Source organism: Gouania willdenowi, chromosome 21 (assembly GCF_900634775.1).
Source record: "Gouania willdenowi chromosome 21, fGouWil2.1, whole genome shotgun sequence".
Lineage (NCBI taxonomy): Eukaryota > Metazoa > Chordata > Actinopteri > Blenniiformes > Gobiesocidae > Gouania > Gouania willdenowi.
Window position 1 is genome coordinate 33,640,869 of NC_041064.1, and position 12,961 is coordinate 33,653,829.

Sequence of the window (12,961 nt, forward strand, 5' to 3'; positions counted from 1 at the left end):
ACGGAGCGTTTAAATGAGCTCCTTAAATTCCAGTTTTCACACGACGGAAAAACACATCTTTGTTTTTCTTCACCTCTGATGTGAGGATGTGGATTTTCATTTTCAAGTGTTTGTTTGAATATTTAAGAGCGTAACAAGTTTATAACAATCAAATTCAGCTACCACATTTTAATCATTTGCACGCTGAAATTGGCCAAATATGAATGTTTCATGAATCATAAATCACACGTTGGTCCTGTCGTACGACCAAGTGTAAACTCTAATTTACACCCGTTTACAGGGTGATAAATATAGTTATAATCCTTAAAGAGATATGACAATAAAAAAAGGATAACATCTGAAGTTTGAAAAAAGTTTCTTTTCCAACTCATAATTCCTCCTTGGAGGAAAGTGTTAAGCAGCAGACCATCGTCATTCGTAGGCAAACCAGGCTGAAAACATTAACCACAGGCCTGTGTTTTTCCCAGCATGTTCATTGCGGCAGACTGGTGTGATTATGCGTTTTTCTGCACTGTAATCATCCACATGATGAGAATAATGACACGTTGATGTATTTCTGGCACCGCTCTCTCTTCCTGCCTCCACAAAGCGCTCCATTTGTCTTGGTTAAAAGTTAATGACGAGCGGCTCCAAATGGGCCGCGCTCTACACACAAACTGGCGTCGGTTTTCCAAAGAAATGCACTTGGTGCATTCAGTGAGTGTGTAACATGTGACTTGGAGCATGCGTGCGCTTTTAAAACGTGCTTCCGCAGACAGGACGTTAGAGAGGCAGCGGCCCGCTCCTCATTGTCCTCCTTCCCTATATACACTGTCCACTTTCACTGATGCTTTTGCCGTTTACTTGTGATTCTGTGTGGCTGTTGCACAACCTGCCTGTGTTTGCATGTTCCTATGCAGATGATTTCTTTCCATTGTGTACATTTAGACTCTGAGGAATGTGGCTAAGATGGAGAGATAAACTGGAAACAAAGACAACAGAGACACTTCTGTGCAGCTTCTGGGCATATACTATAGACAGAAGTGTAAAGAGCACTGATATATCCTACTCAAGTAGAAGTACTGTTACTTTATAAGTATGTAAGTCATAAAATACTCCAGTACAAGTAAAATTAGTAATTAAACTTTTACCCTCACGTTCATTTTTGGTAATAAATCGTTGCCACGGTTCCTTTGCATATACAGTCAACATTTCATGTATAAATTTAAAAAGGAAGAAACACAATCTAACACACTACGAACTTCATTTATTTTCCACAAAGGAATCTGTATATACAGTAGATATATATGTATATGTATATATAAGTAAAAGTATAGATACTTGAATAAAAATGATTCTAGTAAACGTAAAAGTAGTGAAGTTGCTCCCTTAACTTGAGTAAAAGTAAAAAAGTACAGGACATGCTACTAAATGTACAAAAAAAGGAAAACAATGTCACTTCAATAATAAGACCAGCAAGTTACATATGTTTTATTTTTTTAAGAACTTGTAGAATACTGGTACATGGAAATGACTTATTATTTATGAACACCTGAATAATTTAGCATTCATTATAGATACAATTTGTAAATGAAATGTTTTAAGAAGAAAAGATAAATGCAAATGCTCAATTAAACCCAGAGCAGTTTTTCTAGTTTAACATTTTTAAAAACCATTAAACTAAGGGAGCTGCCTGACAGAAAAAAAGCTCAAACGACCAAATATTTGTGTCTTTTTACGTCATGGTGTCATCTTCAAATGTCTTAAAAATAAGAAGCTCATGTAAAAAGTAGAAAGTACAGATATGGGTTTAAAAAAGTCAAAAGTCACCAAAAAATAAATACTCAAGTCAAGTACAGATACCAGAATTATAGATACATTTATGAACTCTAGAACAGTGCCATACCAAATGTACCACATTTTAAAGAATCTCATTTTGTAAAAAAAAAAAGTTGATTTCTCATTTATTTATTATATAATATTACAACAGTTGGTGGTATCATATCATTGGCATATACCAATATATAAATGGGGCCCATTTCCACGTATGTGCCACGGACCCCATTTTTCAAATGACTACTCCTTCTATAATGCTCGTTGATTCGGGCTGTAATTTGACATGGATATTCTATGAGCTGATGTTTTTTTACTCGGAGGAAGTGAGTTATTTGACTGAATTTTCTGGAACGTGGTACGTGTTATTCGGCGCGGAGATGTTCCGCGGGCCCGGCCGTAGTTCATCCGAACTTGTTTTTCTAGAATTAGTTTTTGATCATGTTTGTACGGAGCCCAAGACACAAAAAACTATTACTAACGGTCCTGGTGGATAGTGTGACCTGTTGCTGTAGCAACGGCAGATGCAGTCAAAGAGGAGGTTGTTGAGTTGCCCTTGTCGATACCGTGTTGTTTTTATTCATGTTGTAAACCGTTAAAAGTGTTAATAAGTAAGCGCGTGTAGCTCTGTGTGTGCAGACACGTCACATGCATAACACCTGACTTTTTGGTGCAAAGTGAACTCACGTGGTTGTTGTAAACATGTTGTAAAAACACATCATAAAACAACACTTTAAGTTGCTTCAACGGGGTGACAGGGTGACCCCCTCCACCCTGTGAAGCCTCAGACATGACATGGTAAAAAAAATATTGTATTTGTGGCCACAAAGTTTGAGCTCAGATATTTATTTATTTTATTTTACTGCATTTTTCGTTTAACTAGATTTATATTTCACTAAGTGAAAGTATAGAAACACGAGATAATAATAATTAGAAAATGTCAAAAATGAAGATGAATTTTTCTGAAATATCAGGCGACCCCACATGAAGTCCCCACCCCAAGGTTGAAAAACACTGATAGAATAGATTTTTTTCAATACTCAAGTACCCCCTGTAGTAGTGTAGTAGTGACCACACTATCCGAGACCAAGACTTGCCCGAGACCAGAATGCACCAAGACCAAGACTTCCAGGAGCCGAGACCGAGTCAAGACCAAGACCAAGACAAGCTGGGACCGTGACCAAGACCATAAACATTTTTTTTTTTTAATTTTTAAAAAATACATAAATAAATAAAATTATGACATGGTTCAACAGTTAAATAAAGTTCTCTCTTTAGTTTTAGTTTATTTTAAATACATTTGAATGACAAAAAAGGTGCCGGTAAAAATGAACTAAAATATTAAAACTACTGATAAATTCACAATTATTCTACATATTTGAAAACAAGATTTTTATGCCAGCTGAATGTACAGCAAGTGTTTAAAAGCATTTCTGCCAAGAAATATCATGACTGGTCACCTACACACCACAGAGTGTTTCCTGTTTGCGAGGCTTTTACAAATGTATTATTTGTGGTTCGTGAAAACAAATTTCACAACCAACAAGTTAGCGGACATGTTTAGCTCCGCCTCTCTCTCCTGCTTGCGTGTGCGTGTCACACACGTCACTCAGTGACATTAAGGAAGGTTGCGGTCATTATACGGGGTGGATTAAAGAATGAATAACGGATTGTTTTATCCCGTTCTTCTCCTTGTTATTATCACATTATAAAAAAATTTAAAAATAGCAGGAATTCGTGCTGGTCTCTAACGGTCTTGAGAGAAAATCTCGAGTCCGAGACAAGACCGAGTCAAAATGCTTCCGAGTCCGAGACGAGACCGAGACCTTTAAAATTTGGTCTCGAGACCAAGACCGGTCTCGACTACTACAACACTACCCTGTAGTGCCATCGTGTACCACTAGGGGTACACGTACCCCCATTTGAGAAACACTGCAGTACAGCATTATCATTATAAATGGATGCATCAAGCTGCAGCTCCTCTTCATAGTGACTTACAGTACGTCACCTGTCAGTGCTCACACAGCCAAGGACACGTCTTTAACACAAACAGCCTGCGGATAAAGCACTTTATACAAGGACTGAAAGCTCTCCAAAGGGACCAACAAAAGAATGAATATGATTAATATTAAACAAACTGCAGTGGTTTTTTCTTCTTCTTGTGCTGCTTTAGTCTGTTTCAATTCCACTCATTCTGTTTATATCCTAAAGGAAATAACTGAACAAGCAAGTTCAGACAAATCCTGGCCAGTCAGATGCTGCTAAATGAGGGAGAATCTCATTGAACGACGGACATTTTCCCACGAGAAAAAAGACTAAAGACACGCTTCCCTATTAAAATGAGCTGTTGTCAGAAAATAAACATCTGTGAGTTACACAAACTGATAAAAACACGAGAATCAAACAATTGAGATGCACAATTATTTTAATCAGAGTTATTTAAAATTCACCACAAACACTGAGAATCTTTTTTTGTCTTTGAAGATGGTAGACTGAGATAAACACTAAAGCAGAGATGAGGAATTTTTATCACAACATGGTCCCAAAATGTATTTATCTGATCCGAAGGTCATGTTTCAAATATTTTTCTGTCATTCTTGTGTATTTTTTGTTGGTATTTTGTGTTTTTCTATAATTTTGTGTATTTCTTTAGTGCTCGTGTTTCTGCTGTTTTGTGTATTTGTTCTTCTGCAATTTTGTTCTCCTTCACTGTAATTTTTTGTCCTGTTGTGTATTTTATTGTAATTATGTATGTTTTTTTAGTCCTTTTTGTGTATTTTACTGTAATTATGTATGTTGTTGGAGTCTTTTTGTGTATATTTGCTATTGTTTTGCATATTTTGTTGTACTTTTGTGTGATGTTGCTGTTTTTTGTGTATTTTTCTGTAATTTGTTGTCCTTTTGTGTATTTTTGTTTTATCAGTGTATTGTGTTGTCCTTTTGTGTATTTTTCTGTAATTACGTATGTTCTGGGGTTGTTAAGTGTATATTTACTGTTGTTTTTGTGTATTTTTCTGTGATTTGTTTTCCTTTTGTGAATTTCTTTAGTGTATTTTGTTGTCCTTTTCTTTGTTTTTGTTGTCATTTTGTGTATTTTGCTGTAATTATGTATGTTTTGGAGTCGTTTTGTGTTTATTTAGTGTTGTTTTGTGTGTTTTTTGTTCTTCTGTGTGCTTTTGCCTTTTTTGTGTATTAATTTGTAATTTAGTTTTACTTTTTGTGTATTTTTGTTCTTTAGTGTATCTTATTATCCTTTTGTGTATTTTCTGTCATTATTATGTGTATTTTTCTGTAATTGTGTATGTTTTGGAGTCCTTTTGTGTATATTTGCTGTTGTTTTGTGTATTTTTGCTGTTCTTTTGTGTGATTTTGCTGTTTTTTGTGTATTTTTCTGTAATTTGTTTTCCTTCTGTGTATTTTTGTTTATTAGTGTATTTTGTTGTCCTTTTGTCTATTTTTGTTTGGTGTTGTTTTGTGTAATTTTCATCGTCCTTTTGTGTGCTTTTGCCTTTTTTTGTGTTTGTGTTCTTATGTAATTTGGTTTTACTTTTGTGTATTTTTGTTCTTTAGTGTATTTTATTGTCCCTTTTGTGTATTTTCTGTCATCATTATGTGTATTTTCTGTAATTTTGTACATTTTTGGAGTAATTTTGTATGTATTTGCTGTTGTTTTGTGTATTTCTTATTTTATTTTGTGAATTTACTTTGGGGGCTGCACAAAATGACGTAGACCGATGTTGCTGTGACTGAGCTAACCCTTTTGACTCCAGCATCTAACCATAACTTACTTTACCTGAAAAATCCCTGAAAGTAGCCCAAAGAGAGGAAACATAAAGACACAAACGTGTCAATATTTCAATAATGAAAATGTAAAATCATCATGAAGTGCTGGAGGATGCAGATGCAGAGATAATAAAAGAGGAATGTGTAGCAGTGTTTAAATAGAAGTTCATTTATTTATGAAACACAAAAGCAAAACTGGCAAAGTGACTGAGGAAAGACAAGTCAATGACAAAGATCCATGAATCCAAATACAACAGAGGTCAAGTTTCAAGGCCTAATAATAGATGAAACGGAGAAAATACACACTGATTATATAAAAGGTAAACATGGGAAAAAGCCAGACAGCATTCTCACAAATAAGAGAATAAAATCAAAAGTATGGCCAACTATTCCAGTGTGTGTGTGCGTGCGTGTGCGTGTGTGTGTGTGTGTGTGTGTGTGTGTGTGTGCGTGTGTGTGAGCGTGTGTGTGTGTGTTAGCAATGGCATGGTGAAGCATCAGATGGAGTTTCACAGCAGTCAGGAGGACACGAAGCATTAAAGTCAGGACACACAAGTCTGTCACTCGCTGACAATTACAAGCAATAAATGAGAGAGAGAAAAAAGATTTGTTCTACAAAGAAATGCCTCCATTCCCCATGTGTGTCACAGTGTGAGTGATGGAGTTTCCTCTGAGCAGTGTTTTAATGCTGTCACTGCTGACCATTGCTCAATAAAGCACTGTGTGGTTTTATTTTGAAAAGAAACCTAGACTTTACAACGGGTAAGGGTTACTGCCGGCCCTACGATTTCAAACTGGCACAAAATAACTCCAAAAAATGTACAAATTACAGAAAAATACACCCAAAAAGAAAAATACAGAAATGTACAATAATGTACAAATTGTCAACAAAATATACAAAAAGACAAGAAAAATTACAAAAACAAAAAACATGCAGTGACAAAAAACAACATCAAAGATACACAGAAAAATACAAAAATACACAAAATTAAAAAAAGAATGCACAAAATTATTCTAAAACATGCAAATCAAAAGAAAACAAGAATATACAAACTTACAAAAAAAAAAAATTACATGCATTGACAAAAACAAAAAAAAGAAAGAAAATGCACTGAATGACTTATAACGCACAAAGCAACAAAAACACTTTTCTTCTCTCCTGTGTTAATGCTGATTGTTCATTATTCTAAATGCTGACATCAATGTTAATAAAGTGAATCAAAAAGGTTCTAATCTTTTTCAGCTTTAATTTCATGGAGTTATTTTGGGTAGAACAACTTTGTGTCTCATAACTATAAGTTACAATATTGCAATTATGACCTCATAATTATTGTTTTAAAAAATAAATCATAATTAATAACACATTTTTATCTTATTCTTTACGCCTCAAAATTAAGAATTTTTATCCTATGCATTTTATTCTTATAATAAATAACTTATATCAAATAATTATTACTTTTTATCTCATAGTTACAATGTATTTATCTCATAATTCCTTAAATCGAGGAAATTATTGGGGGATTTATTATAATGACTTATTTTTTATAACTTTTTACTCTTATAAACACTGTTTGTTTTTTTAATAATTGCGTTTTCATCATTTATTTGATAGTTATTTTGTTTATTGTGTCGTAAATATTGTTATGCAACTCATTTTTATAGATTTTAACCTCAATTTTTTTCTTCAATGTCATACATATTTAAACACACTAATTATTATTTTGTATCTCATTGGTATGCATTTTGTATCTCATTATCAAAGTTTTAAATCTTAGAAATGTAACTTTTAATGTTGTTATTCCGTATCTCGTAATTAGTACTTGTGTACTGTATGTCGTAATTCAGACTTCACTGGGATATATTTATCTTTTCAGAGTAGGAACGTAAGCCTGTGTTTAAGGAGATGAGGCTGTGGCTGTGTGAGGAACTCCGCGGGGAAACTGCGGTGTTCCTAAAGCCTTGTGGCTCCGCCCGTCCTCCATCTTGGCTCTAACGGTGTCTCCTCACGGCTCTTCCTGTGGAGCAGCCTCGCGCCAACATGGCGGCGGAGCGGCAGTTTCTTAAAGCTCGCGGTGGGCGGAGCCTGGCTCAGACGGGCCACGGTGTGAGAAAAATGCGTTAATCCGACGGAGCGGTGACGCGTGCGAGTTACGCAGCGAACACTCCGGGTTTTACGCGACAGGCGGACCGGGACCGTGCGCGTGCATGTGCGCAGTAAAGTGTGTTTCCAGGTTTATTGGCTTGGTTTAGGATGTGAGTGTGTGTGTGTGTGAGTGTTTCCACCTGGATCTAACCCAGTCCTATCGGTTCGGTGGGAGGAGTTTACGGTGATGTTCGGTACCGGGTAGCCGTGCAGACGTGGACCGGAACCGGGGTGGACTCCTGAGCTGGATCAGAGGTTCCTGACTGTGACACTCTAGGCTCGGCTCACCCACTGGGTGTCACACACACACACCGGGACCAGGACGAGGGACCAGGTCCCCATGAGGAACGGGACCATGGCGGACGACGACATTCTGTTTGAAGACGTCTACGAGCTGTGTGAGGTCATCGGGAAGTAAGTGTCCTGCCCTGGGCTCGGTTCATTGGTCAAAGGTTCGATTCCCTGCAACGCTGCAGGAGGCTCGTGCGCGTGCACTGTGTGTGTGTGTCTGTGTGTGTGTGTGTGTGTGTGTGTGTGTGTGTGTGTGTGTGTGTGTGTGTGTGTGTGCAGTAATCGCTGTGCTTTGACCCAGTGGCTCTTGGTAACTTGCTGCAGAGATTAAAGGGCAGGGCGTTGTGAGTCAGACACCCGCGCGTGCGTGTGTGTATGTGTTTGTTTGGTTTTGTGTGTGTGTTTAAATCTTTTTATTAATTTATTTATATATTGCACGGACAACACTAGGGTTGGGCATCTTTGAATTTCAACAATTCCGATTCCTTTAAGAGGCAGGGTCAAGAAACTAAACATGTTTTCAATCAGTGTTTCTCAAATGGGGGTACGTGTACCACTAGGGGTACTGGAGAGAGAGAGAGTGGAAAATTAACAATTTAAAGCATTAAAAAATGGCATTTTATATTGTTTATTTTTAGTTACAAATGATAATCATTATAATGATGATGGAAATGATCTTGATTAGAACTGTGTTTCTCAAATGGGGGTACGTGTACCACAAGGTGTACGCAATGGTACATTAGGGGGTACTGGAGAGAGAGAGAGAGTAGAAAATTAACAAATAGTCTTGGTCCCACCTCAGGTGTGAAATCACCAGAATTGCGAAAAACTATAGAAATAAATCTATTAAGGAGCTTCTAAATCAATGTTTTTCAACCTTGGGTTCGGGACCCCATGTGGGGTCACCTGAAATTTCTGGAAAAAAGGTAAATAGATTTTAGAACTGTCTTCATTATTATTGAAAAACTAAAACGACACAATCTTAAACAACTGTATTTTTATACTTTCACTTTGTTAAATATAAATCTAGTTCAACTAAAACCACTGGATTAAATGAGCCACAAACCAGATGTGTTTCTGGATCAAATAGTCTGATCATCTCCATGAACTTTTTTATTTTTTATAAGCTTTATTATTAATTTCCCACATGACTGTTTTCAACTAGTATATAAAGATAAAATCTATAAAGAGCTTTTTTTAAAACCTCATGAAAACACATTTTTACATCCTGAGTGTGTGATGCTGCAGGTACTTAAACATGTTACTGTGCTCTTACTGATGTGCTCAATATCAAACATACAATTAGGGCTGGGCAATATGGACCAAAACTTGCATCTCAATATGTATTTTTTAAAATTCCGATACATCAATCTGGTTATTTTTAACTCAGTCTTTTCAAAAAATACAAATCTGAGTTAAATCTGCTGGTGCAAAATGCCACACGTACATTTATTAACAAACAGCTGCATAATATGTGACACTTTAGTCTTTTTCTCTTATAAGGGACAGCATGTGTGAGTGAGTTCTTTAGATAAAGGTCTGGACACACTCAGTAATGCATCTAACTGTGATTTTATTGCTGTTCTGACAAGTAGAGAAAGCAGCGACTCCTAAAACAAGTGTTTTAAAACAAAATAAGATTTATATATATATATATATATATATATAGATAGATAGATATAGGGCCCAGCCCTAGTGTGTGTAAATCTGTTTATTTATCTTAATTTTGCACAGACAACTAGAGCTGGGAAATATATCAAGATTCAAGATGCAGTATATCAAGTTTTCTATGTTTCGATGTAGAAAATTACAATATCGCCTATATCAGTGGTTCTCAAACTTTCTGTTATTTCTGAATATTTCTGAACCGCTTTGTCTGACTACAACAGTGGCCACGGTTACATGATGTTTTTTTAATTTGGAATTAGTTATTCCGAATTACACAGTTCAGAATTAAAGTGTTCTGCTTTGTGTTTACATGGTAACAGTAATTCCCGCACTGAGGTTTACATGGAAAACTGCTTTATTGGGCTCTAGTTAATTCTGCTTGAGGTCTGGGGGTTAGGAAGGCTCTGATTGGACAGTGGGAGAACATGATGTAACGCGTCTATCGGGAGAAACACACATTAAACATTTTATTGTCGACTGTAACACAGAACACCACACATGAGAACTGTTTTCACCTTTATTTTGATTGTAGATTTGAAGCAACAGCTCAACAATAACACATTGGTCCATGGAGTGGAGGAGAGATATGGACTAATCACCAGTAAATAAATCCCAGTAAAACTCCAGAAAACAATAACCAGTAATAAATAGCTGCTCCCTGGTAAATAGATAGTAGCTCTAACAACTGTTACAATGATAAACTTAGTGATATTACAGCCTGTGCAGCCGTACGGGGACGTATTTACTCCGTCTCTGGGTTTTAGTATCACCCGTCCAATGAAGTCTGTTTCATTTGCTGATCTCTGTGTGTTTAATAAGTCCATGTGAATGTCTGCATGTTTATACCTCCGTCCATCCACTTTTTTCATTATATCTTTTCAGTAGGGGTGAGTATTGGCAAGGATGTTGCGATACAATACGTATCGCGATACATGGGTCACGATACGATATTATCACAATATTCTACCCAGTTAATATCAAAATTAAACATAGAGATGAAAAATCAAGTGTCTGTGTATGTTCATCAGAAGATATTGATCATTATGAGGACAAATTGAGTCAAAACTATTTGCTTCAAAACATCCTATTTATTATTTATCATTAGTGTTTTTGCACATTTTCACTGAAAATAAGAAACTTCAGTGTTACACACTGCCATCATAAAATAAAGTGCAACAAGTTTCTTTTCACTGAAACTACTGTGTAGAAGTCTCAAAGTAACCATGACAACATAATGACGGCATTGTAACAACTGTAAGTGAGAACGTTAAGGATAAATCACCCTGAGTTACTGATAATGCATTAAAATAAGAATGATACAAATCTTTTTGTATCAGTTTAAGCACTGATCTGAACAGATTATATGAAAATAAAATGTCTGTGTATACATAAATATTGCAGGCATTACACACTGCCAAATATCAAAAATAAAAAAATTAAAAATGGATTTTTAAATGAAAAAAAACTATTTAAAATCGGCACCCAAAAAATCGCGGTATATTGTGAAATCGATTTATTTTTTTTTCACATCCCTACATTTAAGTCTCTTTTTGAACAGTGTCTGCTCTATTCCGAGCAGCCATGTTGGATTATGTCATCACCCAGCGCGTCATTGCCGCAAGTCGTACATGTGCAAAATGGCCGGAATTAACTTAAAGCGGATTTAAGTGTTGTTAACTGTTTACAAGAAAAAGGAATTATTTAATTCAGAATTATAAATGAGATAAACCAGCCACCTAATTCGGAATTAAGTTTAATTCAGAATTAAATTAGCATCAGCAATGAAGTGTTTACAAGGTCAGGTTGAAGAGGAATTGACTTTTATTCTGCTTTAAAGAGGAATTAAAGTTCCTATGTAAACGTGGCCAGTGTGTTCAGAATACTGTGAAAACAACAATGAATTTTAGCACACATTTTAATGAATCTCACTTAGTAAATAAGGGAAATGAAACAGTATGTAGTTCAGCCTGAGTACATTTGAGAAACACCCCTAGGGGTGTACCCATGTTTGAGAAACACTGGCCTACAGTATACCAATATAAATATATATATATATATATTATAGCTCATTTTGTATTAAAATACTCATTTTAGGAGTCTCTGCTTTCTCTACTTCTCAAAACAGAATAAAAATCACAGTTAGATGGATCACTGAGTGCATCCTAACCCAGACCGTCCCCTAAACACGCCACACTACAGAGCTCACTCACACATGCTGTCCCTTAGAGGAGTATAAGACTAAAGTGGCACATGTATGCAGCTGTTTGTTAATAAATATGTCTGTGTGGCATTTTGCATCAGCAAATTTAACCCAAATTGTCTTTCTGGGTTGACTTGATTTGCATTAAAATGATCTAGATTTATAGAGTTTTTAGCCATTTTAAGAGAAAATCCCGAGATCGCCCAGCCCTACGGCCTTCTGTTGGGTCTCGGCCCACACGCTGAGGAGCACCTCCTCCTCCTCGTGATGCTTTCAGGAGAATCCAAACACACACTCTTTACTTCCATAGTAATGTTGGCCTGAGGAGCTTGTCTGAGTGTTTTCACAGCTGCAGTAGAAACATAAAAGCAGTTTATGAGTCATAAAGTCACTGTAAAGTTCTCCTCTGAGGAGCATTTCTGCTGCTTTCTCAATGGGACTTCATTTTTGTTGTTTCAGAGGTTTGTATCGTTTGCTGCAGACGCTTGTTTTTATTCCACTTATCATCTAAATACATAACTAAACATGCATTTCATATTTTGTCAGTCCTCATTTAAAACATAGCAGTTGTAAACATGTTTAACAGTTTAACTCTAAATGAATGGAAATGGACCTAAAAGGTTTCTGAGGCCAGTGCAGTGTTATTTGTTCAAATATGACATTTAATCTCCTGCTAATTATTATATAAAAATAAAAAAATAAAGAAATATTTTTTAAGGTCCATACATAAAATGTATAAAATGTTTTACTAAAATTAAAAATATGCACAATTTAAATATTACATTGTATGTGATCTAAGTAGAAATAATTAAATATGAAGCCACAAAATGAAAATATGGTTACATTTTTATTATTATTGTTATATATAATATAGTTGTGTTTACACATATTTATTTTCATATTCATATCTGTAAAGTCACTGTACATATTATAAATACTTGTTGTTGTTTCTGTCTCTATAATTTACATATTCTACATTGTCGTGTTTTTGTGTTTGTAAATGTTTTTAATTTAAAAACACAAAAATGAATTTAAAACAGTAATTTAAATTCTCTACGTCTTGT

General features: G+C 35.6%; 1 protein-coding gene across 15 annotated transcripts in view; it reads left to right on the plus strand.

Annotated features, from left to right (window-relative positions):
- Window positions 1-7,601: 7,601 nt before the first annotated feature.
- Window positions 7,602-12,961, plus strand: part of LOC114454637 (peripheral plasma membrane protein CASK-like) — a 126,815-nt gene continuing 121,455 nt past the window's right edge. For 7 of the 15 annotated variants that reach the window (XM_028435208.1, XM_028435211.1, XM_028435215.1 and 4 more), the window contains exon 1: window positions 7,604-8,152. In XM_028435208.1, the coding sequence (XP_028291009.1) occupies window positions 8,079-8,152 (74 nt within the window). In that variant the 5' untranslated portion in view covers window positions 7,604-8,078. Of the gene's footprint in view, window positions 8,153-12,961 lie in introns of all 15 variants that reach the window. The other 8 variants (XM_028435210.1, XM_028435213.1, XM_028435218.1 and 5 more) reach the window with 3 other exon arrangements.